Here is a 25,675-nt window from a genome sequence, read left to right on the forward strand (position 1 = left end):
AAAATGGGACTTTTCTCCACAAGGACTGCATGGTGGTCACTCCTACCAATACTGTCATGGACAGATGCACCTGCGGCAGGCAGGTTGGTGAGGATGAAGTCAAGTATATTTTTCCCTCTTGTTGACTCCCTCACCACCTGTCACAGAGCCAGTCTAGCAGCTATGCCCTTTAGGACTCGGCCAGCTTGATCAGTAGTGGTGCTACTGAGCTACTCCTGGTGACGGACATTGAAGTTCCCCACCCAGAGTACATTCTGCGCCCTTTCCACCCTCAGTGCTATTCAACATGGAGGACTGCTGATTCATTGGCTATACGGGTGGAGTGGCGTGAGGGCAGTAGGTGGTAATCAGCAGGAGGTTACTTTGCCTATGTTTGCAATTGCTGATCCTGATAGTGGTCGAGAGAAGATAGTTTTAGAGCTTTGTCCTGGCAGTCAGTTGGTACCATATCAGGCCAGCACTTTTTGATTTACATTAAAAGTTTCCTCGATATTCTTCAAGTACACTATGAAACGTTGAAACTGGTGGTTTAATGTCAGATTCAGTGTTCTGAAGCAGATAATGCAGGTTTTGACTTAAATTGCAAAAATGGATAAACAAATTAGAAGAGAGGATGAAAAGGGACTAGTGGGTTCAGATCCAAAAGAGAATTTGTCTTGTTTAGCTGATAGTGGTAGAGAGAAGATAGTTTTAGAGCTTTGTCCTGGCGGTCGGTTGGTACCATATCAGGCCAGCACTTTTTGATGTCCATTCTAATAAATAAGTGGCACAACAAGTGTATCACCTCAGATTTCTCTCATCACCAGGAGCAACAGGCCTTCAATCAGCTGGACATCGGTCTTGGCAAATACAGCTCAACTTGTTCTCTCTAACCCATATTTGGAAGTGCAAAAGCAATAATTACACTGCTCAGTAATTTTCACACTTTACATGCACATGCAAACATTAATTTTACTGAGGTCCTGATGACAGTACAGGTGTATCATTTTCTAAGTCAACTATTTTCAAAGTTACGAGCCACTGATTCTTAATTGAATTACTTGATTTGAAATTAACCATTATAAGACCATGAATTGCATTTCCATTAGAATGAGTACTTATAAAGCTTTTTAACACAGGGTCAGGTATCCAGTTTGTTCTGAGTGGCTTTACAGAATTCAGGGAAAGGAAATAAGAGCATATTATTGCTCGATTATGTAATGACTGTTGTTTAAAATCCATAGTATAGCAACAGTTTGACTCATGCTGGGGTATAATTTTGGCAGCCTGGCAGCCTGCTGGTACCTCTCCATTGTGATCATTCCTCATTGTCGACATGGGACTGTGAACATTCATCCCTCTTAGGCAGCATAGCCAAATCTGTTCTTTTATTCAGTCAATGTACATGAGCATACAGTTTCCAGTGAAGAAATTAGGTAGCACTGAATCCTGGCTGAATTATTTTTTTCACCTCAGTGGACTACTACCCTAGCTAACATTAGTTACCTCTACACAAACTGAGACTTTCCTGGTCAGTATGTCTTATTTCCATGCAGGGCACTACACATACAAATTGAATCGGCAAAAGAACCTCTGGCTCGTTCCCATTATCAATGTACAGCATAGAATATCCACCACAAATCATATTCGGAATGAACCAATTTTTTTTTCAACTGTAGGGTACAGAATATGTTACAGAGCATATTTTCAAAACAGGTTGCAACTTACCGTAGGCAGCACTGAAATTATAAACTTCCAGTTGCACCCAGAGGCTAAATTCAGAAGAGCAGCCACTGTTCACTCTGCAAATGTACCACCCAGTATCATTTATAGTGACTGGATTAATCACAAGCTCCGGGGCATTGCCATTTGGAACCTAAATGTCAACAAACAGGAAAAAAAATGAAATGCATGCCCAATTCCAAAAATGTCTATCCATTTTTATAGATAATGAATTGTCTCTCATGGCACTGCTAATGGGGACAAAGTGCAGGTGTATATTTCTTCTGTGACTGTCCATTGACTCATTTCTCATTCTCTACTAGTTAAGTTGTTTGCAAGTTTCTGCATTGTTTTATTTACTTCATGTTATATATTCTTCTGGGCACATAGTGGGACGGGTGAGGATCTATCGTGCCAGGTGTATGTGGAGGAATCTTTACATTGCAATGTGACATTCAACACTGGAGGCAGTGCAGAGGAGAACCACAAGGTAGTGTCAGTGGTCTAATTCATAGAGAAATTCCTCCCTCCCACCCTCCCTGATTCGTTGGGCAACCTGGAGGTGCGATGCTAATGCCTTGGTTCTGGCAAAGTCCACTCCCTCACCATTCGGATTCTCGACCTTGCTGTCCTGGCAGGGGCTAAGCTGCTTAAATTCCACCCAATCTCTCAGGCCACTGACCTGACAAAATGTCATCAACCTGAAACATCAACTCTGTTGCCCTCTCTACAGATGCTGCCTGACTTGCTGAGGCAGAGGAATGATAAACAGCTCCTCACACCCCGCTTCCTGTAAGGACTCCATCCCATTCTCTCAGTTCCTTCGCTTCAGTCGCATCTGTTCTGATGATGCCACTTTCAAAAACAGTTCCTCTGACATGTCCTCCTTCTTCCTTAACCGAGGTTTTCCACCCATGGGGGTTGACAGGGCCCTCACCCGTGTCTGGCCCATCTCCCGCGCATCCGCCCTCACACCTTCTTCTCCCTCCCAAAAACATGATAGGGTCCCACTTGTCCTCACTTATCACCCTACCAGCCTCCGCATTCAAAGAATCATCCTCCGCCATTTCCGCCCACTCCAGCATGATGCCACCACCAAACACATCTTTTCACCCCCCCCTACCCTCCACCGGTGGCAAGCTGCAACACCTGCCCCTTTACTTCCCCTCTCCTCACCGTCCAAGGGCCCAAACACTCCTTTCACTTGCATTCCCTCAATTTAGTCTACTGCATTCGTTGCTCCCAATTTGGTTTCCTCTACATTGGAGAGGCCAAACGCAGACTGGGTGACTGCTCTGCAGAACACCTTCGGTCTGTCCGCAAGCATTACCCAGACCTCCCTGTCGCTTGCCATTTCAACACTCCACCCTGCTCTCATGCCCACATGTCCATCCTTGGCTTGCTGCATTGTTCCAGTGAAGCTCAACGCAAACTGGAGGAACAGCACCTCATCTTCCGACTAGCCACTTTACAGCCTTCCGGACTGAATTTTGAGTTCAACAATGTTAGATCATGAACTCTCTCCTCCATCCCCACCCCCTTTCTGATTTCCCCCCCCCCCCGCCCTTTTTTCCAATAATTTATATAGATTTTTCTTTTCCCACCTACTTCCATTATTTTTAAATGTATTTCCATCCATTGTTTTATCTCTACCTTTTAACCTTTTTCGATTCCATCACTTCACCCCACCCCACTCCCACTAGGGCTATCTGTACCTTGCTTGTCCTGCTTTCTACCCTTAATTAGCACATTCCTTAGATAATATCACCACCTTCAACACCTCTTTGTCCTTTTGTCTGTGACATCTTTTGGTTATCTCCACCTATCACTGGCCCTCCATCCAGCTCTACTTGTCCCACCCCGTCTTAAACCAGCTTATATTTCACCTCTCTTCTATTTTTACTTAGTTCTGTTGAAGGGTCATTCGGACTCGAAATGTTAACTGTGCTCCTCTCCACAGATGCTGCCAGACCTGCTGAGTTTTTCCAGGTATTTTTGTTTTTGTTGTGAATGATAAACAGGTATCTGCTTCAGACTTTCTTTTGCAGATTCTAAATTAATCCAACTCCATGGATTTGGAGAGCTCTGAATTTGCCCTACTAGGGGCAACCTGAGAGAGAACAAAGGCTTAAGGGCAGACAAACAATGAAATTCAGCACAGAGCAGAAGGAAAAATGGCAGTAAAACTGGGATTAGAGGCAAGGTGTTAAAACCAGTAAACTCCATTGTTAAGCCTGGAAGGCTGTAAGGTATCTAATCAAAAGATGAGGCGCTGCTCCTCGAACTTACATTCAAGCAACACAGAGTTCAACAATTTCAGACCATATTCTTTGCTCTATTTTGTTTCCCTTTTCTTTTCATCTTTCAGTTTAACTCTCGTTACTCTCTTGCTTTTGCATGGAAACTGCTCATCATTCTGCCATTCACACCTCCTCTAAACATAGCTTAGGTATCTTTACCTGTCCCATTACCATTCCCTTTGGCTTTGCAACATGAAATCTTTTGGTCTTTGACCTCTACTGTCTTCCAACCCCTCACAGACTTTCCCCTATGTTCTTTTGCGCACCTTTGTCCCTTTCACTTGCTTCAAACCTATTACATTTCTAACTTTTCCCAGTTCTGATAAAAGATCATCGACCTGAAATATTGAACTCAGTTTTTGTTCTGGGGTCAGGACCCTGATGTCAGGCACATTTCCTGGTCCCAACCCCACATCACATTGGCACCTGAGGCTCAACGTGACTTGCCATCCAAGTAAGGACAGCAGAAGGGCTGTCAAAGCTGGAGGATCATTGGGCCCTCCAGCCCTGACAGATTAACAGCCCCACCTCAGAGGTGGGAGCTGCTGATGTAGATAGAGGAGGGAAAGGGCACCTCAAGATGGAGGTGCCCTCTGAAGAGCTTTTAAGAAAGGTAATGTTTATACTGGTCACAGTTGCCAGACTGCTACTTTGGAGGGGGAGTCCCTGCACAGGGTGGCCCATCTCACAACTGCCTAACAGGCTTTTTAAGCATCTTGATTGGCTTACCAGTCACTTGCAGGCAGGCAGCCACTCCCCCAACCGCAGGCATACCAGCAAACCAGAATACCAGCTGGTGCTGGGAAATTGCAGCCCTGTTTACCTGCCTCCACAGCCAATTAAAAATTCAGCCTGTTAACGCCGTTTCTCGCTCCACGGATGTTGCTTAACCTGCTAAGTATTTTTGGCATTTTCTGTTTTTATTTAAGCTCCTTTTAAAATTTAGCTACTCCATACATTACAGCACTAATATATCCTAACATTTTGCAGCAAGTTATATGTTCAGTTCTTCACTTCACCACATTCCTGTTGTAGGTGTGTCACTGCAGAGAGTAGTTTATGAAGAACTCACCCTCCATTCACAACTACTGAACTGACAGCCTCTCCTTGGACAACCAGGAAATGATCCTGTGAACATATTTCAACAGAAACTCATCTGCACTATATTAGGAAACAATGGATTTGCTTTTTTTAAATTGAGGAATCTAGGTGCTGGTAAAAACAAAAAACTGCAGATGCTGGAAATCCAAAACAAAAACAGAATTACCTGGAAAAACTCAGCAGGTCTGGCAGCATCGGCGGAGAAGAAAAGAGTTGACGTTTCGAGTCCTCATGACCCTTCGACAGAACTAAGTAGAAATAGGAAAGGGGTGCTAGGTGCTGGTCCTATCCATAGTCAGGGCACGAGTGAAAATCTATCACCATATTCTGAATTGCTCAGCTGTAAATTTGAGTTCAAGTATGGGTGAAGAGAAAAATACACATTCCCAAGAGATGTCATTTCCAAATGCACCCAAGGTCCAGTGAAATAAAAACAATGACAAACTTCAGTGGAAATCCAAGAAGTCATTTCAAGAGTTACTAAAACCACTGAAAACTCAAGTTCATTTTCTCAGCAGCTTTCAAATGACAATGAATGTGCAAGCTCAAATTTCCATACCTCAGTTATTGGATCTCAGTTATGTGACAGAAGGGATGTTACAATTAGCCTCAAAGCCCACTGACCAGAGAAGAATTTTTTAAAATAATCAGTTTGGAGTCCTACTCCTGATCGCCATCCAGTGACCCTTTCAGGAAAGTGCAAACATTGGGCAAAGGCAGTACCTGGTTGATCTGTAACAGCCAGTAGCTAGCTGAACAGCCTGCTGTCTATCAAGGGTCACTTTTTTTTTGTTTATTCGTTCACGGGATATGGGATTCGCTGGCTAGGCCAGCATTTATTGCCCATCCCTACGTTCCCATGAGAAGGTGGTGGTGAACTGCCTTCTTGAACCACTGAGGTCCATGTGGAGTAGGTACACCCACTGTGCTGTAAGGGAGGGATTTCCAGGCTTTTGACCCAGCAACAGTGAAGGAACCGTGATATATTTCCAAGTCAGGATGGTGAATGACTTGGAGGGGAACTTCCAGGTGGTAGTGTTCCCATCTATCTGCTGCCCTTGTCCTTCCAGATGGTAGTGGTCGTGGTTTTGGAAGGTGCAGTCTAAGGAGCCTTGGCGAATTCCTGCAGTGCATCTCGTAGATGGTACACACTGTTGCTACTGTCCGTCGGTGGTGGAGGGAGTAAATGTTTGTGAGTGTGGTGCCAATCAAGCAGGCTGCTTCGTCCTGGACAGTGTCAAGCTTCTTGAGTGTTGTGGGAGCTGCACTCGTCCAGGCAAGTGGGGAGTATTCCATCACACTCCTGACTTTTGCCTTGTAGATGATGGACAGGCTTTGGGAGTCAGGAGGCGAGTTATTCATTGCACAATTCCTAGCCTCTTACCTGCTCTTGTAGCCACAGTATTTATATGGCTAGCTGAGTTCAGTTTCTGGTCAATGGTAACCCCCTAGGATGTTGATAGGGGGGGATTCAATGATGGTAATGCCATTGAACATCAAGGGGCAATGGTTGGATTCTCTCTTGTTGGAAATGGTCATTGCCTGATACTTGTGTGGCACGAATGTTACTTGCCACTTGTCAGCCCAAGCCTGGGTATTGTCCATGTGTTGCTGCATTTGGACAGGGACTGCTTCAGTATCTGAGGAGTCGTGATGGTGCTGAACATCGTGCAATCATCAGCGAACATACCCACTTCCACCTTATGATGGAAGGAAGGTCATTGATGAAGCAGCTGCAGATGATTGGGCTGAGGACACTACCCTGAGGAACTCCTGCAGTGATATCCTGGAGCTGAGATGACTGACCTCAAACAACCACAACCATCTTCCTTTGTGCTAGGTATGACTCCAACCAGCGGAGAGTTATCCCCCTGATTCCCATTGACTCCAGTTTTGCCAGGGCTCCTTGATGCCCCACTCTGTCAAATGTGGCCTTGGTGTCAAGGGCAGTCACTCTCACCTCACCTCGGGAGTTCAGCCCTTTTGTCCATATTTGAACCAAGGCTGTAATGAGGTCAGGAGCTGAGTGGCCCTGGCAGAACCTAAACTGGGCATCAGTGAGCAGGTTATTGCTCAGCAAGTGCCACTTGATAGCACTGTTGATGACCCCTTCCATTTCTTTACTAATGATGAATATGACCCCTGATGGGGTGACTATCTAGTTGAAGTAGCATAAGGCCCTGATGGAAAATTACCAACAGGAGGGGAGGATAGGGAAGAAAACTTTTTGTATTCTTTCATGGGACATGGGAGTCGCTGGCTAGGCCAGCATTTGTTGCCCATTCCTAATTGCACTTGAGAAGGTGGTGGTGAGCTGCCTTCTTGTACTGCTGCAGTCCATGTGGTGTAGGTACACCCACAGTGCTGTTAGGAAGGGAGTTTCAGGATTTTGACCCAGCAACAGTGAAAGAATGGTGATGTAGTTTCAAGTCAGGATGGTGTGTGGCTTGGAGGGGAACTTATAGATGGTGGTGTTCCCATGTATCTGCTACCCTTGTCCTTCTAGGTAGTAGTGGTCGCGGGTTTGGAAGGTGTTGCCAAACGAGCCTCGGTGAGCTGCTGCAGTGCACCTTGTAGATGATAAACACTGCTGTTACTATATATCGGTGGTGGAAGAAATGAATGTTTAAGTTGGTGGATGGATTGTTGATCAAGCGGACTGGGTGGTGTTGAGATTCTTGAGCCATACTCATCCCAGCAAGTAGAGAATGTTCCATCACGCTCTTGACTTCTACTTTGTAGATGGGAGTCAAAAAGTGCGTTATTCACCTCAGAATTCCCAGCCTCTGATCTGCTGGTGTTTCCATAGTATTTATATGGCTGGTCCAGTTCAGTTTCTAGCCAATGGTAACTCCCAGGATGTTGACAGTGGGGGATTCAGCAATGGTAATGCCATTGAATGTCAAGAGGAGGTAGCTTTTGCCTGGCACTTGTGAGGCACCAATGTTAATTGCACTTATCAGCCCAAGCCTGAATTTTGTCCAGGTCTTGCTGCATGCTTCAGTATCTGAGGAGTTGCAAGTGGTACTGAACATTGCATCAGCAAACATCCCCACTTCTGACTTTATGATGGAGGGCAAGTCATTGATGAAATTGCTGAAGATGGTTGGGCCTAGGACACTACCCTGAGGAACTGCTGCAGATATGTCCTAGGCTGAGATGGTTGATCTGACCTCCAACCAAAATAACCAAATTCTGCCTTTTTTTTCATTAATTCATGGGATGTGGGCTTTGCTGGCTGGGCCAGCATTTATTGCTCATTGCTAAATGCCTTGATGTCAAGGGCAGTCACTCTCACCTCACCTCTTAAGCTCAGCTCTTTTGAAAAAAGTATGAATTTAAAATCAGGTACGTGATACTATTTTGTATCCATTACCTCTATGTTCTTTTTAAACCACTGATATTCAACATTCGGATATCCTGCTGCTTGGCAATAGAGTCTCACTGCCTGGCCGGCCAGTACTGCTTGGGAAACTGGCTGAACGAGAATCTTCAATGAAGCTGAAATATAAAGGCATCATTACGAAAGAAAACTGATGTTCAAAATGCATTAACATACCAATCATACAAAGTGAGCTGCTTCCTAAACTAACATTCTTTACATTATTGTGAGACAAACCCATAATCAAGTGGAAAGACTTTAAATCATTTCAAAAGCAGTATTGTTCATCCTGTGGGAGCACTTTTTAATCATTCTTGTTGGTTTATTTCTGTTAGTTGAATTTAGGGAAACTTAAACATCCTAGCTAATCCAAAAGCAAAATACTGAGGATTCTGGGAATCTGCAATGGAAACACAAAATGCTGAAAATACTCAGTAGGTCTGGCAATATCTGTGGAAAAAGAAATAAGGAGTTAATATTTCAGGCTGTGACCTTTTGAGTATTCCCAATATTTTCTGTTTTATTTAAACCCTAGCTATACTGGCATACAAGGAAGATATAACTGACAATTACGGTATGGCGGTACCAACCCCACCCAATCTCGCTTGCGTGTGACTTCAGCCCACACAACATGGTAGACTTTTAATGACCTCTCAAGTGATCCAGTGAGCTTGTTAGTTGTTCAAGAAGGCCCATCACTACTTTCTCAGCACTTCAATGGATTAGCATTAATTGCCCAAGAAAAGTCTTTTTTAAATTAACGTTTTTACCACCTTTATTGTCCAACATAATTGGTCCAAATCATAGATCCTGAATTAATAAACCAGCAGCATGGATGCAAGGTTGGCAAATGGTTCATTCAATGCAGACAAGTGCCAGATTGGAAGTATAAGGAAGCCACATGCTCCTTGAAAAGTTAGGCCTGAATTCTAGAGGTCAGGGAGGGCCTCTGGCTTATCCAAAATAGTGCCAGAGCACCAACTCTGTAAATCATGTTCCCGAGCCCCACACCCAACTATTTTTGCAGGAATGGGTTGTAGTTTGCACAGCTGTGGTTCACAAAGGCAGCTGCTCATGTAAAAATGCAGCTGCCTTTGTACAGATGCAATTTTCATTAACGGCTTGTCCAAAACATGACTTGTTGGCATTACCCTTTTCAAGGGCAGATCTAAACTTATCAGAGTTCTTTGGAGAGGTAGGGAACCCTTTTAGAGAGGTGAGGTGTTTTTTTGGCAGGGACCCCTTTGGCAGAGATCAAGTGCCCTTTGGGATTGTTAAAATTAGACATGAATGTCCGCTAAAAATGGATAAACTAATTGGAACTGTCAAGCCATTTAAATTTCCTGGTCTTTGAATTTTAAAAAAAGTCCATAGTTTAAAAAAAATCAGTGCTTGCTATTTCACTCTATCTGTTGACATTATCCAGAGGGCTACCATTATAGAATTTGTACTACATTACGGATTCCTAAACCTATCATTATCACAGTGGGGTGCCTGTCAATTTACAGTTTGATTGAAGCTCCAAACAATTATAATGTCTTTGATGTGGGGCTATGAATACAAATGCTTGGTTTTATAAGGGATTAAGTAGTTGAAGGAATTTAAATGTAGTGAATGGATTTTTATTAGAGTGTTTTTTTAAACAGTGGTCATCAATAGATACTTATTAGTTTATTTTAATATAATCTCAGCATGGGTCCTCGGCATTCGGCAGCTCATGTGGCTGCCTCAACACTGGTTCTGGGTCAGCGGACTTGACTCCTGTTAGCACCCACCCCATCAGAATGGAAATCAGACCATCCAAGTCACTTTCTCCCAAGTCAGGTTTGCAGAATTGGTCATTTTCCCAGCTCTGTGTTTCCGACTCAGGAGCAAAAATTCAGGCGTAAACGTAATGATGCTGGTTAATAAGGCCATTAAACAAACATAATTTTAAAAATTATGTGTGTGATTTTTTTTCACTCCTAAACCAGGTGTGCAGACTTAGGAAATCTCCCGTCTCGCCACACCCACCTCGGGAAAAAGTGCCCGGAATGGTGGCATCTTCATTCTGGGGGCCAGGTACAGGATAGAGTGGGACCCGCCACTCCTGTCGCAGATTGGAGGCAGCCATTGGGGCTGCCGAGTGCCAAGATGGGCTGGTGAAAAAGACCACCTCAGTTCTCTAGGACATTGTCCCAGTTGTTCTGTTAAATATTAGGACTCCTAAGGCCTCACCTCACATTCCACCTCCATCTACTCCTCATGTCCATACATGCCAACTTATGCCAATCCATATCCCCACTCACTATCCTTGCCCTTACAATGCCAACCCTTGCCCCCACCCACCCCATGGTCCCTTATAGCCCCTATGCCAATTTAATGCTAACTTAGGAACCCCCACAGACCCTCATGGCCTCCATGCCAACTTTGTGCTAGTTCATGTCAACCCATGCACCCCAACTACTAGCCTTTGCACTCACTCCCTCAATGCCAACTCACCATGGGAAGACTTCAGGAACCATGCTGAGATGAAATAAAATAAACTTTTGAATATCATTTTACAACTTCACTATATAAAATAACACTCATTCAAGAAAATCCATTCAATACATTTAAATCCCCTCAAGTACTTAACCTCTTATAAAAACAAACATTGGAAGTCAAAAACAGGTAATCCTTTAATAACCTATTGGATCTGTCAGTCAGACTATGAACTTACCACCTTCCCCCCCTCCCCCTCCACTGTGATAACAATAGGTTGTGGAAGCAGTCAAACAGTAATGATGATAGAATGATAGTACTTAGGGTTATATCAAATAGCTATTGAAACTCAAAGCACCAAATTTTTTGCAACCATCAGACAGAGTTATTTAAATCATTATTTAAAGTTATTTAAATCCCCTACCCTTTAAAAATTAAAAAAAGCCTGACAGTTCCACACACTTTACAAGCTTTTGTGTCCACTTTAAAATTTTGAAACTCTCATACTGCAGGATAAGGTCCTTGCTCCAGCATAAAAGGAGTCTGCTTGAACTCTAAGCATAACAAATTACCCAGTAACCAAGCCCTGGTCCCTCCCAGCAATTTGTGCTCCCCCCACAACCACAGTAAACACCATCTCTGATCCCCTCAGCAATCATCAGAGAAGCCAGCCACCATTTGCTCTCCCCCCACCCAACCAGACCCAACCACCTGCCCCTCCCCCACCAAAACTGGTAAACTGGACCGCCCTACCCTGACCAGCAACTGCTCTCTCACCTGACCAACCAGCATCAGTAATGCCCTTATGACCACCATCAGTTCCCCTTCCATCAACCCTCCCACCAGCCACCACCGATCACCATTAAATCTCCCCCTTCAAACAGCATCAGAACCTCCTACACCGATCAGGACTATCCCCCGCAACCCACCCACAATCACCATTACATTCCAACCACCATCTGCATACACCCTCCCCGCCAATCAGAGCCCTCCCATGATCTCTCCCAACCCACTACTCAGCCTACCTGTTCTCAGACCAGCTTGACCGTGAGCTGGTTCTGTCACATTTCCCACCTGTTAACCCTCCACCCTGTCAATCCGGCTGGCTGTGACCGGGAAAACTACAGCAACATTTTTAAAGACATTCTGCAGTCAAAAACTGCTGAACATTCATGAAACCAGTACTTCTGCATTTCCCAACCTCAAACCAAAATTCCCGCATGGAACATACCCCCAAGCTAAAATCCAGGCCTATAATTTAAAGGGGCAGCAATGGACTAGAATACTTCCCATTAAAAAACCTACCCTGTGCTATTTCTTTAAGTGGCTTCAGCTCTCCCTCTAAGGATGGTTGGTTAAGCCAATCAATACTTAGTACCAATGTACTGAGCCTGTGAGGTGCACCATCCACCAACTGATATCTTAAATAGCACTGGGTTCCTCAACTTGGGTAGGAACTAGATTTGCATATTAAATGTACCCTCCTGCCCGAAACAGGTAAATGGTCTGGCTTCCCATTTTTCTCATAGGTCGGAAATTGTAGCAGGCATATCACGTATGGAAACGAGGCAGTGAGTGGTGCAGTGCCATTTCAACTCACCGTTACCCTCTTCCTGTCAATCGAAGAGCCTGAATACAGGACCATTGGGTCTATTATAAAAAAGAGCAAATGTATACACAGTAAACATACAATTGAAAAGGTTTTTCAAACTAACCTGAGGATCTCAGAAGCTGAAAGGCTTCAGTCTGTCCCAAAGCTTGAAGGAACTCCAACAGGTCTTTCACAGTCACGCCCCGGTTACCCATCACATGAAGCAAACTTCGGCTGGGGCTTCCTTCTAGATCCAGTACCTTCAGCGAACATTTATCTAGGTCCTCTGAGCTGTAAGAAAAAAAATGATATATTTGAGATCATTGGATCACTAAGAAAGTGGATCCAATAAGTTGTTAATCGTTGCAAAGTGTTTAAATAACAAAAAGTACTCATTTAGAAGCAAGGAGGGAAGCTGGGCAAAACCTGTGTGGCTTTGAAGTAATTAAGTATAAATGTGTTCAAGAGGCAAAAACATTGTTTCTTTAAAAGAACAATGGATTAATGGATATGGTAAAAAGCAGGTACCATAGGGCTCAAACCAAAGACATGCTGAATTGTTGGGCCAAATGGCCTTCTTGTGTAAACCATCATTTTAAGTTCATGCTGTTGCCCCAAGTACTGTAGCAGAGAGAGTTCAGTTACAATTCAGCCTCTCTCCCAACACTTGTACCCATGGTTGGAAGACAGTTTTCCATCAGCTGATGAAGACTTATCCGAAACAAAATCCATGTTCTTATGCGTACCTCACATGTTAGCATATCACGCCATAGAATTAACCTCCCACCTCAAAAGATCACTCATTGTAGATCACCTGGTTATCTGATGTGGAAAATAACAAGTCTGCAGATCAAAAATGTATTTACTAGTTATATAATATATCGAAGTCAAAAGATATAGCTACATTTCGAAACAGCACACAAGCTTAAAAATAGAACTGAATTAGTCCAGAATTCTTCAAATATGATAAGGAACAGTACATTTGGATAAAAACATTTCCTAGATACAATGTTGTAGTTACATTCCCAGTTCACCCATTGAGTTTGAATCTTTTACCAGAAGTAAATATTACAGATATCAAACACCCCTGGCCAAAGATACAATAGGAAGAGAATATTGCAGACGGGTAATTACAGTAAATTACATAAATGTTACAACACAAAAATAAGCCATTCAGTAAAATTAGTCCACACTGGTGTTTATTCTCCCCATTAACAGTAGTCCAATCCCATTTACTCCCCGTTTCCATTTCCCTTCTCCCTTCATTCCCATTTCCTTCAAAAAGCAATCTAAGCTTTCTTCAACATAGACATGGTCACTGCGGCAACAATCGATTCTGGTAGTGTATTCCACAGTCTCAAATCCCTCTGTATAAAAATGGTTCTCCTGTTCTCTGTCCTAATTCCTTTGCTCTTAAATATCTATATGCCTTGATCACTGGATCAGTTTGTTCCTATCTTTTCATAATTTTATACATCTCTATTAATCTTCTCTGTTCTGATGAGAAATTTATGACACATATTTCCAAATCTCAAAATAGCTACTCATGTCTTAAAATGTAGCATTTTTGCATTTAGAACAAATCCCCTTGGTCATTATTTCCAGCTCAATCAATGCTGATCTCTCATCCTTCATTTTAAACCATAAGGGAAGACAATTTGAACTTTAACATCAGATACTTCAAAAAACACGGAATTGATATGCAGACCAAGATTTCCCGACTTATCACAACTTACACAGTATCTAAAGCAGTGTATAATTTTCCCACTGGCCTTCCATTAAGACAACTCTCATACAATTCAATATGTTGCTGCCTCTAATATGGACTGACTGCTATAGTATTTGCCCAGTTATGATCTTCCAGGGTACAATCAAAAATAAAAATAACCTATTCTATTCCTGAACATTGAAAGACATTCCAACTAAGATGGCTGGTGAGATCACATTGAGCGTATAAGTTAGATGATGGTAGTTAGATGACAGTTACACCACAGGACTGTGCTATTTTTTTGTGTGAAAGACAGGCAGATGAGTGGTTTTCCTGAGTCTAGACCAAGTCTACTTCTGCTGCATATACACTCCTGCACTGACTTCTTCACTTTTCTTAACTGTAGTTAGTTTTTTTCCCTCTAACTAATTACTTTCATCCAGGCACAGTCGGTTCCTGGTTTACTTGCATTAAAAAAATTGTACTGTTTAAGCCTTTGGCTGAAAGATCGCTTGGCAGTATTTAATCATTTAATCTTTTAATTCTGAATAACTGTCCCTAACAGTAGTCATTCCAACGTAAAGTCAGTGCTCCAGCTTTGAAGCATGCTCAAAGTGAGCAGAAATTAGGGATTTGGAGCTATGGTATTGTAGCCCAACCTGTGACCAGCACTCCCTGGGAGAAGCTCACAGAATCACTCCCATTCAAATCAAAATTCTTTACTTGACTCTCATTGTTTCATAATGACATTTTATTAACAGCTTTTTTTTTAATGTTTATACACAAGAAAATTATACCACCGTGAGTTTTAGCTATATATTTTACTCATTCGTGGGATATGGGCATCATTGGCTGGGCCAGCCAATTACCCATCCTTAATTCAACTTGAGAAGTTGATATTGAGCCACCTCCTTGAACCACTTTGAACCACTGTTGTCCTTGTAGTATAGGTAACCCACGGTGCTGTTAATTTTTTTTATTCATCAGCAGGATGTGGGCTTCGCTGGCTGGGCCAGCATTTATTACCCATCCCTATTTGCCCTTGAGAAGGTGGTGGTGAGGTGCCTTCTTGAACCACTGCAGTCCATATGGTGTAGGTAAACCCACCGTGCTGTTAAGGGGGGTGGTAGGAGTTCTAGGATTTTAACCCAGTGACAGTGAAGAAATGGCGATATGTTTCCAAGTCAGGATGATGAGTGACTTGGAGGGGAACTTCCAAGAGGTGGTGCTCCCATCTATCTGCAGCCCTAGTCCTTCTAGATGGTAGTGGTTGTAGGTTTGGAAGGTGCTGTTGGAGGAGCTTTGCTGAATTCCTACAATGCATCTTGTAGAAGGTACGCACTGCTACTACTATTCATCGGTGGTGGAAGGAATGAACATTTGTGGATGGGATGCCAATCAAGCAGGCAGCTTTGTCCTGGACATGTCAATCTTCTTGAGTGTTATGGGAGCTGCACTCATCCAGGCAAGTGGGCTGTATTCCCTCACACTCCTGACTTGTGTTTTGTAGACAATGGACAGGCTTTGGGGAGTCAGGAGGTGAGTTACTTGTCGCACAATTCCTAGCCTCTGACCTAGTCTTGTAGCCGCAGTATTTATATGGTTAGTCCAGTTCAGTTTCTGATCAATGGCAACCCCCAGGAAGTTGATAGTGGGGGATTCAGAAGATGGTAATGCCATTGAATATCAAGGACTGATGGTTAGATTCTCTCCTGTTGGAGATGGTCATTGCCTGACACTTGTGTGGAGCGAACGTTACTTATCACTTGTCAGCCCAAGCCTGGATGTTGTCCAGGTCTTGCTGCATTTGGACATGGGCTGCTTCAGTATTTGAGGAGTCACAAATGGTACTGAATATTGTACAATCATCAGCGAACATCTCCACTTCTAACCTTATGATGGAAGGAAGGTCACTGATGAAGCAGTTGAAGATAGTTGGGCCGAGGACACTACCCTGAGGAACTCCTGCAGTGATGTCCAGGAGCTGAAATATCTGACCTCCAACAACCTCAACCATCTTCCTTTGTGCTAGGTATGACTACAACCAGCAGAGAGTTTTCCCCCTGATTCCGATTGACTCCATTTTTGCTAGGGCTCCTTGGAGAGAATTTTCTCCCCATTGGGGGCGGGGGGATGGACGGGAGCAGGCACAGGCGGGCATGTAGCTGATCACCACCCATGATCTGCTGTGCACCAACATTTTACGTGGGTGAGCCAATTAAGGCCCGCCTAGCATGACGCGCTGAAGAGCGTGAAGAGCTGAGTGCTCCCTGTGCGGGCAGGGGGAATAGGCTGAGTCAGGTCCTGCACTCTTTTGCACCATGTGTGCAAAAGAGCACAGAAATCTCCCTGAGGCACAGGAAGATTATGTTGACTTTTGAAAATTTGAACCGAGAAAAAAAAAATTTCGGATATGTCCCCTCATGTGACAGAGGTGGAACATGTCAATGAATTTTAATAGGAATTTTTGATAAACTTTAAAAACCTTCATGAAACCTCATCCCGCCCGTGGATGAGGTTTCATGATAAATGCGAAGCCCACCTGGGCTCTTCACCTGCCCGCTAACCTTAAGGTTGGATGGGCAGCTCAGTTAATTAGTTTAATTACTACTTAAATGGCCTTAATAGGCCTTTGACAGTTCAGCGGGCTCACAGCCAACTCTGGTGGGCTCACGATCTGAATGATGCGCAGTGACGTCGGGAGGCATGCCTGACGTCACTGCATGTCATTTTATGCATCAGCGAATGGTCCCCACGCCCACCGACCTGAAGATTCTGGCCCTTGAAGCCACTCGGTCAACTGCTGGCTTGATGCCAAGGGCCATCACTCTCACCTCACCTCAGGAGTTCAGCTCTTTTGTCCATGTTTGAAACAAGGCTGTAATGACATCAGGAGCTGAGTGACCCTGGCGGAACCCAAACTGGGCATCAGTGAGCAAGATATTGCTAAGCAAGTGCCATTTGATAGCACTGTTGACGATCACTTCCATTACTTTATCTGATCATCAAGAGTAGACTGATGGGGCAGTAATTGGCTGGGTTGGATTTTTCCTACTTTCTGTGTACAGAACATACCTGGGCAAATTTTCCACATAGCCGGGTAGATGCCAGTGTTGTAGCTGTACTGGAACAACTTGACTAGGGGTGCGGCAAGTTCTGGAGCACAAGTCCTCAGTAATTTTGCTGCAATGTTGTCAGGGCCCATAGCCTTTGCATTATCCACTGCATTCAGCCATTTCTTGATATCACAAGGAGTGAATCAAATTGGCTGAAAACTGGTAACTGTGATGCTGGGGACCTCCGGAGGAGACCAAGATGGATCATCCACTCGGCACTTCTGGCTGAAGATTGTAGCAAATGCTTCAGCTTTATCTTTTGCACTGATGTGCTGGGCTCCTCCATCATTGAGGATGGAGATATTTATGGAGCCTCCTCTTCCAGTGAGTTGTTTAATTGTTGACCACCATTCATGACTGGATGTGGCAGGACTGCAGAGCTTAGATCTGATCCGTTGGTTGTGGGATCGCTTAGCCCTGTCTATCACTTGCTGCTTATGCTGTTTGGCACACAAGTAGACTTCTGTTATAGCGTCACCAGGTTAACACCTCATTTTTAGGTATGCCTGTTGTTGCTCCTGGCATGCCTTCCTGCACTCTTCATTGAACCAGTGTTGATCCCTTGGCTTGATGGTAATGGTAGAGTGGGGGATTTGCTGGGCCATGAGGTTACAGATCGTGTTTGAGTACAATTCTGTTGCTGCTGATAGCTCACAGCACCTCACGGATGCCCAGTCTTGAGTTGCTAGATCTTTTGAAAATCTATCCCATTTAGCATGGTGGTAGCGCCACACAACACGATGGCAGGTATCCTCAATGTGGAGGTGGGTCTTCTTCTCCACAGTGACTGTGCGGTGGTCACACCTATCAATACGGTCATGGACAGATGCATCTGCGACTGGTGGGTTGGTGAGGATAAGGTCAAGTATGTTTTTCACTCTTGTTGGTTCCCTCACCACCTGCCACAGAGTCAGTCTAGCAGCTATGTCCTTTAGGACTCGGCCAGTTCAGTCAGTAGTAGTGCTATTGAGGCACTCTTGGTGATAGACATTGAGGTCCCCCACTCAGAGTACATTCTGTGCCCTTGCCAACCTCACAGCTTTCTCCAAGTAGTGTTCAACATGGAGGAATACTGATTCATCAGCTGAGAGAGGGTGATATGTGGTAATCAGCAGCAGGGTTCCTTGCCCATGTTTGACCTGATGCCATGAGGTTTCATGAGGCCAGGGGTTAATGTTGAGGATCCCCAGGGCAACTCCATCTCAACTGTATACCACTGTATTGCCATCTCTGCTGGGCTTGTCCTTCTGATGGGACAGGACATACCCAGGGATGGTGATGGCGGAGTCTGGAACATTATCTATAAGGTATGATTCCATGAGGATGACTGTCAGGCTGTTGCTTGACTAGTCTATGAGATAGCTCTCCCAATTTTGACACTAGCCCCCAAAGTAAGGAGGACTTTGCAGGGTCGACAGGGCTGCAATTGCCATTGTAATTTCTGGTGCCTAGGTCAATGCCGCGTGGTCCATCTAGTTTCATTCCTTTTTTGTTTCTTTGTAGCAGTTTGTTATAACTGAGTGACTTGCTAGGCCATTTAAGAGGGCATTTAAGAGTCAATCGCATTGCTCTGGATCTGGAATCCCATGTAGATCAGATCAGATAAGGATGACAGATTTCCTTCCCTAAAGGATATTAATGAACCAGATGGGTTTTTACAACAGTCTATGGTCATCATTAGACTTTTAATTAACGAATTTTAATGATTCAGTTCCAGAATTTTGACCCAGTGTAAGTGAAGGAATGGTGATACAGTTCCAATTCAGGATGCTATGAGACTTGAAGGGGAAATTACAGGTGGTGGTGCTTCCCTGTGCTTGCTCTCCTTGTTCTTCTAGGTGGTAGAGCTCGTGGGTTTGGAAAGTGCTCTCAATGGGGTCTTGACAAGTTGCTGCAGCACATCCTGTAGATGGTACACACTACTGGTACTCTGCGCCAATGGTGGAGAGAGTGAATATTTAATGGGTGAATGGGGTGCCAATTAAACAGTTGCTTTATGTGGATGAAGTTGAGCTTTTTGACTGTTACTGATGTAATGATGAAACCAATGTGTCACATCACAGCAAATATAGTGATAATTTCTCCTTAATGAATACACAAAGAACTCTCTTTTACACTTTAGTATTCATAACACACTACAACACCTTGGTTTGCAATCAGGTCTATAAATTACAGATTATTACAGGATAAGATTTTATCCCAAAGTAGTCACCAAAAAATTATTCTTCCTTTCTGATGAGATCACCACCTTTCCATTATTTCCAAGGCTGTGGTATTGAACATGACATTTCAGCTCTTGAGTCTCAGCCCTGACACCAATCCTGCCACTCCACTAAAGACACTGCAAGTAGGAAGGGGCAATGTGGCAATGGCTAAAGTTGAGCACCAACCTTTCAGCATCCTATTATCAGAAGGACCAAAACATGACTGCTTTAAATCAGGAGGCTCAGGGGGAATTAAAAAAAAATACTTTGAAATACATTTCAAACAGATATGACAGAGGTTGCCTTTGAACTTGTCAAAAAGTAACATTCATCACTATGCCTTGTTGTGGCATGTTCTTTAAACAGCATGTCCTTAATGCATCACTTACTAGATTATATCCTGCATTTTTTCAGCCTCCTTACTGACAACAATTTTCCCTGACATCCTCTTAAGGATGTTGTTGTTTTCATATTTTCACACTCTTCTACTTTGGAGAATCATGTGAAATAGTGGAAGGATCCACTGGCTAATTAACAGTCTGACAGGTCACAATGTGAGCAGTGAAGGTAACCTTTATACCAGCTGGTATAGAGTGGATAGGGCTACATCAAGTTAACACTACAATTAAACAGTCTGAGATACCACTTGTTTTTTGGTGGGACTTCCCCATATTTGGTCACATGTACAAATATTGCAGTAAGGACTTTCCAATGGGGGCTTTCCAGAATTTAGTCACGTGTAATTTGAGCTTCAAACCAACATTTACACTCAGGGCCCATCGATTATCTGAAATATCATGAATCATAATTAAATCATTCCATAGCCATACAAAATAAATTGCATCAGTTTTATAAAATTAGCTTTGCAATGAACACATCAGATCAATTTGGACATAAATATTTGACTTACATGTTTATAGTTTTTGTATAAATGATACATAACGAGTGTGACATAGAGCTCACTCTATGAACAATAACTCAAAGAAGTCTGCACTCATACACCTTAGCAGCAGTCGTAGGCATGCAGATTATACTGCTTCCCTTTCATATTTAACATTTTGCTGCCAAATCCTTGCAATACTCTAGAAAAGGCAAAAGTATCTTGACAAAATTAAAAGCAATTTATCTTCATTTACCTAATCTAGCCACAGAATGAAAAGTAAAACTGCTCACATTATGTAAAATAGTGTGTCACTGTTGTTACACAGACAGACACGTCAGCCAATTTGCACACAAACAACCCCATAAACAGAGAATGAAATGAATGGGTTTTCAGTTGTGTTTGCTGAGGGAAAAATGGTGGCCAGGATATCAGGGAATTGCCCCATTTGCCATTTTAACATCTGTATGCAATAATAGACTGAGTAGATAGGACTTTGCTTTCCTCTCTGAAGGGCAGCACCTCCAGAAATGCAGGATAAAGGATCAAACCAGCAATCTTGTAGGTTATAACAGCTCAGGTTCACAGTGCACTATCCTTTTTAAAACCTGAACCATCAGGACAACTCCAAAATTAAAAATTATCACACGATTTATCTGGCACATCTGCAAATCATAAATAAAGCATGTCTCACAACTCAGCTGATCTAATCACATGATGAGAAGTAAGAAAAACATAGTTGTATTTTATTATTGGGAAATAGAACAAAATGTGTAAGATAAATTTCATTTATACTTGCAAGCTTTTTGGGCACTGAAAACCATCTCCCTAGGCTATTTAAACTTCCCAAGCCTTAAGGATTAAAATAAGGAAATGCCTGATTGCTGTAGTATCACCAATAGCCTTTTTCACTAATAAGGAAGCATCCTTTGTCAATGGTATCCCCAGGATGTTGATAGTGGAGGATTCAGTGATTGGAATGCCATTGAACATCAAGGGGTGATGGTTAGATTCTCTCTTATTGAAGATGATCATTGCCTGGCACTTGTGCGTTGCGAATGTTACTTGCCACGTATCAGCACAAGCCTGGATATTGTCCAGGTCTTGCTGCATATGGTCACAGATTCTTCAGTGTCTGAGGAGTCGCGAATGGTGCTGAACATTGTGCAATCCACACAGCAAACATCCCCACTTCTGACCTTATGATGGAGGAAAGGGCATTGATAAAACAGCTGAAGATGATTGAGTCTAGGACAGTACCCTGAGGAACTCCTGCAGTAATGTCCCAGGACTGAGATAATTATCTCCTACTGCAACAACCATCTTCCTTTGAGCTAGGTATGACTCCAGCCAGTGGAGTTTTCCCTCCCAATTCCCATTGACTCCAGTTTTGCTAGGGCTCCTTGATGCCACACTTGGTTAAATGCTGCCTTGATGTCAAGGGCAGTCACTCTCACTTCACCTCAGGAGTTCAGGAGCTGAGAGGCCCTGGCAGACCTCAAACTGAGCATCAGTGAGCAGATTATTGCTGAGTAAGTGCTGCTTGATTCCACTGTTGATGACACCTTCCATCGCTTTGCTGACGATCGAGAGTAGACTGATGAGGCAGTAACTGACTGGGTTGGATTTATCCTGCTGTGTGTGTACAGGACATACCTGAGCAATTTTCCACATTGCTGGGTAGATGCCACTTTATAGCTGTGCTGGAATAGCTTGGCTAGGGGTATGGTTCATTCTGGAGCACAAAATGTCATCAGGGACCATAGCCTTTGCAGTAGCCAGTGTCTTCAGCCTTTTCTTGATAACACGTGTAGTGAATCGAATTGGCTGAAGACTGGCATCTGTGAAGTTGGGGACCTCCGGAGGAGGCCGAGATGGAGCATACATTCGGCACTTCTGGCTGAAGATTGTTGCGAATACTTCAGCCTTATCTTTTGCACTGGTGTGCTGGGCTCCCCATCATTGAGGATGGGGATATTTATGGAGCCTCCTCCTCCGGTTAGTTGTTCAATTGTCCATCACCATTCACAACTGGATTTGGCTGGACTGCAGAGCTTAGATCTGATCCATTGGTTGTGGAATTGCTTACCTCTGTCTATCGCATGCTGCTTCTGCTCTTTGGCACACAAGTAGTCCTGTGTTGTGGCTTCACCAGGTTGAAATCTCATTTTTAGGTATGCCTGGTGCTGCTCCTGGCGTGCCCTCCTCCATTCTTCACTGAACCAGGGTTGATCCCCTGGTTTGATAGTAATGGTAGAGTGGGGGATATGCTGGGCCATGAGGTTACAGATTGTGTTTGAGTACAATTCTACTGCTGCTGATGGCCCACAGCGCCTCATGGATGCTCAGTTTCAAGTTGCTAGATTTGTTCAAACTCTATTCCATCCAGCATGATGGTAGTGCCACACAACACGATGGAGGGTATCCTCAGTGTGATGATGGGGCTTTGTCTCCACGAAGACTGTGGGTACTCACTCCTACCAATACTGTCATGGGCAGATGCATCTGTGGCAGGCAGATTGGTGAGAATGAGGTCTTGTTGGTTCCCTCACCACCTGCCGCAGACCCAGTCTAGCAGCTATGTCTTTTGGGAATCAACCAGATCGGTGTGTAATAGTGCTACCAAGCCATTTTTGGTGAGGGACATTGAAGTCACCAACCCAGCATACATTCTGTGCCCTTGCCACCCACAGTGCTTTTTACTGTAAATGTTCAACATGGAGGAGTATTGAGTCATCAGTTAATGGGCAGTAGATTAAATCCATACAACTCCTTCCCAAATGTATATCACTGTGTCACTGCCTCTGATGGATCTGTCCTGCCAATGGGACATTGTAAGGTATGACTCGGTAAGCATGACTGTCAGGTTGTTCACTGTTGACTAGCCTGTGCGACAACTCTCCAAATTATGGCATAAGCCCCCAGATGTTAGTAAGGAGGATTTTGCTGGGTTGACAAGGCTGGGTGTGTCACTGTTGTTTCTGGTGCCTAGGTTGATGCCGGATGGTCCATCCAGTTTCATTCTTTTAGACTTTGTAGCTGCTTTGATGCAACTGATTGGTTTGCTAGGCCATTTCAGTGAGCAGTTAAGAGTCAACCATATTGCTTTGGGTTTGGAGTCACACACAGGCCAGACCAGGTTGGGGCAGCAAATTTCTTTCCCTAAAGACATTAGTGAACCGGATGGGATTTTACAACAATCGACAATGGTTTCGTGGTCACCATTACTGAGACTAGCTTTTAATTCCAGATTTTTATTATGTGAATTTAAATTGCAACAGCTGTGGGTAGTCACTCCTACCGATACTATCATGGGCAGATGCATCTGTGGCAGGCAGATTGGTGAGAATCTGCATTTGTGTCCCTTGAGCATTATCCTGAGTCTCTGGATTACTAGTTTGTGGTTTCAAATATTAAACAATATTGTAAGCTCTGTCTCAATGTTCATTTCTTCATAAAGCATTTCACCTCTGCAGCAACCTCTGAGCTGGGATGGTTTATCTCCCCCATTTATTCTTTTGGATAAACTTAAATTTATGCCCTTTGTCAACCAGTGCAATAAAAAATGCTCCAGCATTTTCTGCTCCCCAGATGTCTGCGATATGAGCAAGGCCCTGGCAGTAAGTCCTGACTTCTGCATGTCACACTTGTCAAGGCATGTTCTGCACCTGTGTGCAATCATGCTCAGCAGTGTGGGGGGGAATGATTCCAGCGGGCTGGCCTTATAATGATACGCAGATATATTACAATGAGGTTCCCGATGACAAATGGTGGGGAATGCGGCCCACCACCAATGGGCTGAGCTGCCGATCGCAACCTGATTTCACAACATCATGAAACTGATTTCTGGCCTTCTCACTATACTGTCCACTCACACCACCGAACACACCCAACACCAGTGGGCATGGAAAATTCCACCCCAAGTCTATTATGAGCCACTTTATCAAATACCTTTTTAAAATGCATGAATACAGCAACCATTACATCCTATTTATGTTTTGTGATTTCCTCAAAACACTCATTTAACTTAATCAGGTGCAACCTGCCCTCAGACACAAGAGGAGGCCATTTGGTCGATCGTCCATCTTTCAAGAGGAATCCACTGAGTCCCATTCCACTGCCCTTTCTCCATAGCCCTGTAAAATTTTCCCCTTCAAATAATTATCCAATTTCCTTTGGAACATTTTTTTTTTAAATGAATCCACTTCCATCACCCTTGCATCAGTGCATTCCACATCAAAAGAACTCAATACCTAAAACAAATGGCCCTCGTCTCACTCTGGTTCACCCTTGCATCAGTGCATTCCATATCAAAAGAGCTCAATACCTAAAACAAATGGTGCTCGCCTCACTCTGGTTCTTTTGTCAATTTACCTAAATCTCTTTTCAAATCCATGCTCTCTCTTACGGATTAGCCGTGTTTTTCTAACTATTCACAAATTTCATCCCATAGTATTGGCTCTCTGGGCTTTGGAACTTCCCCCAATAGGGGGCAAGACAATTGGGCGTATAATTTCTTAGCTTATCCTTTTCACTTTTCTGAACAAAGTGATAGTAGCATTTGCATACTCAAGTGCTTTCGTATCCAAATTCCAAAGATTTTTGGAAACTTATGGTTCATGCCTTTGCTATCTTATCCCAAACCCCTTAAAATCAAGGTCTGGTGTTCTTTTTTTACACTTTATTTCCATTAACTTTGATACAGTTGTCTTTCTACAGGGTGAGAAAATAAGGTGAGAAAATTAATCATATTTAGATGTATGAAATAAAACTTCTGAACATAAGATGGTGGGAAGTATGTTGAATCAAAGTTTCCTTCACCTTTAATACCAAGCATATTAATTGGGTTCTTATTAGAATTTGAATTATTTTGTACAAAAAAATTACTGAATAAGTCAGCTTTTGCACAGTCAATGCCAGACAATGTAGGGAGCATGACAGCCACTCTGTGCACAGCAAACTTCCACAAATAACAATGTGATAAAAACCAGATAATCTATCTTTGTGAGGGATTGAGGGATAAATATTGGCCAGGACACCAGGAATAACTCACCTACACTTCAAAATGATGCCACAGGATCTTTTATGTTCAATTGAGAGTGCAGATGGGGCTTCGCTTTAACATCTCATTCAAAAGACAACACTTCTGACAGTGTAACACTCCCCCAGTACAGCACTGGAGTTTCGGCTCAGATTTTTGTATGCACATTACAACCATGACTGTAAGGT

The 25,675-nt window shown here is 43.4% G+C and overlaps 1 protein-coding gene across 1 annotated transcript in view; it reads right to left on the reverse strand.

The window, feature by feature from the left end:
• malt1 (MALT paracaspase 1) overlaps positions 1-25,675 on the reverse strand; it is a 128,936-nt gene that overhangs the window by 97,282 nt on the left and 5,979 nt on the right. The window contains exons 3-5 of the mRNA XM_041185806.1: positions 12,663-12,829; positions 8,479-8,603; positions 1,708-1,855 (exon numbers count right to left, since the gene is read on the reverse strand). Of these exons, the coding sequence (XP_041041740.1) occupies positions 1,708-1,855; positions 8,479-8,603; positions 12,663-12,829 (440 nt within the window). The remainder of the gene's footprint in view (positions 1-1,707; positions 1,856-8,478; positions 8,604-12,662; positions 12,830-25,675) is intronic.

This window comes from Carcharodon carcharias, chromosome 1 (genome assembly GCF_017639515.1).
Source record: "Carcharodon carcharias isolate sCarCar2 chromosome 1, sCarCar2.pri, whole genome shotgun sequence".
Lineage (NCBI taxonomy): Eukaryota > Metazoa > Chordata > Chondrichthyes > Lamniformes > Lamnidae > Carcharodon > Carcharodon carcharias.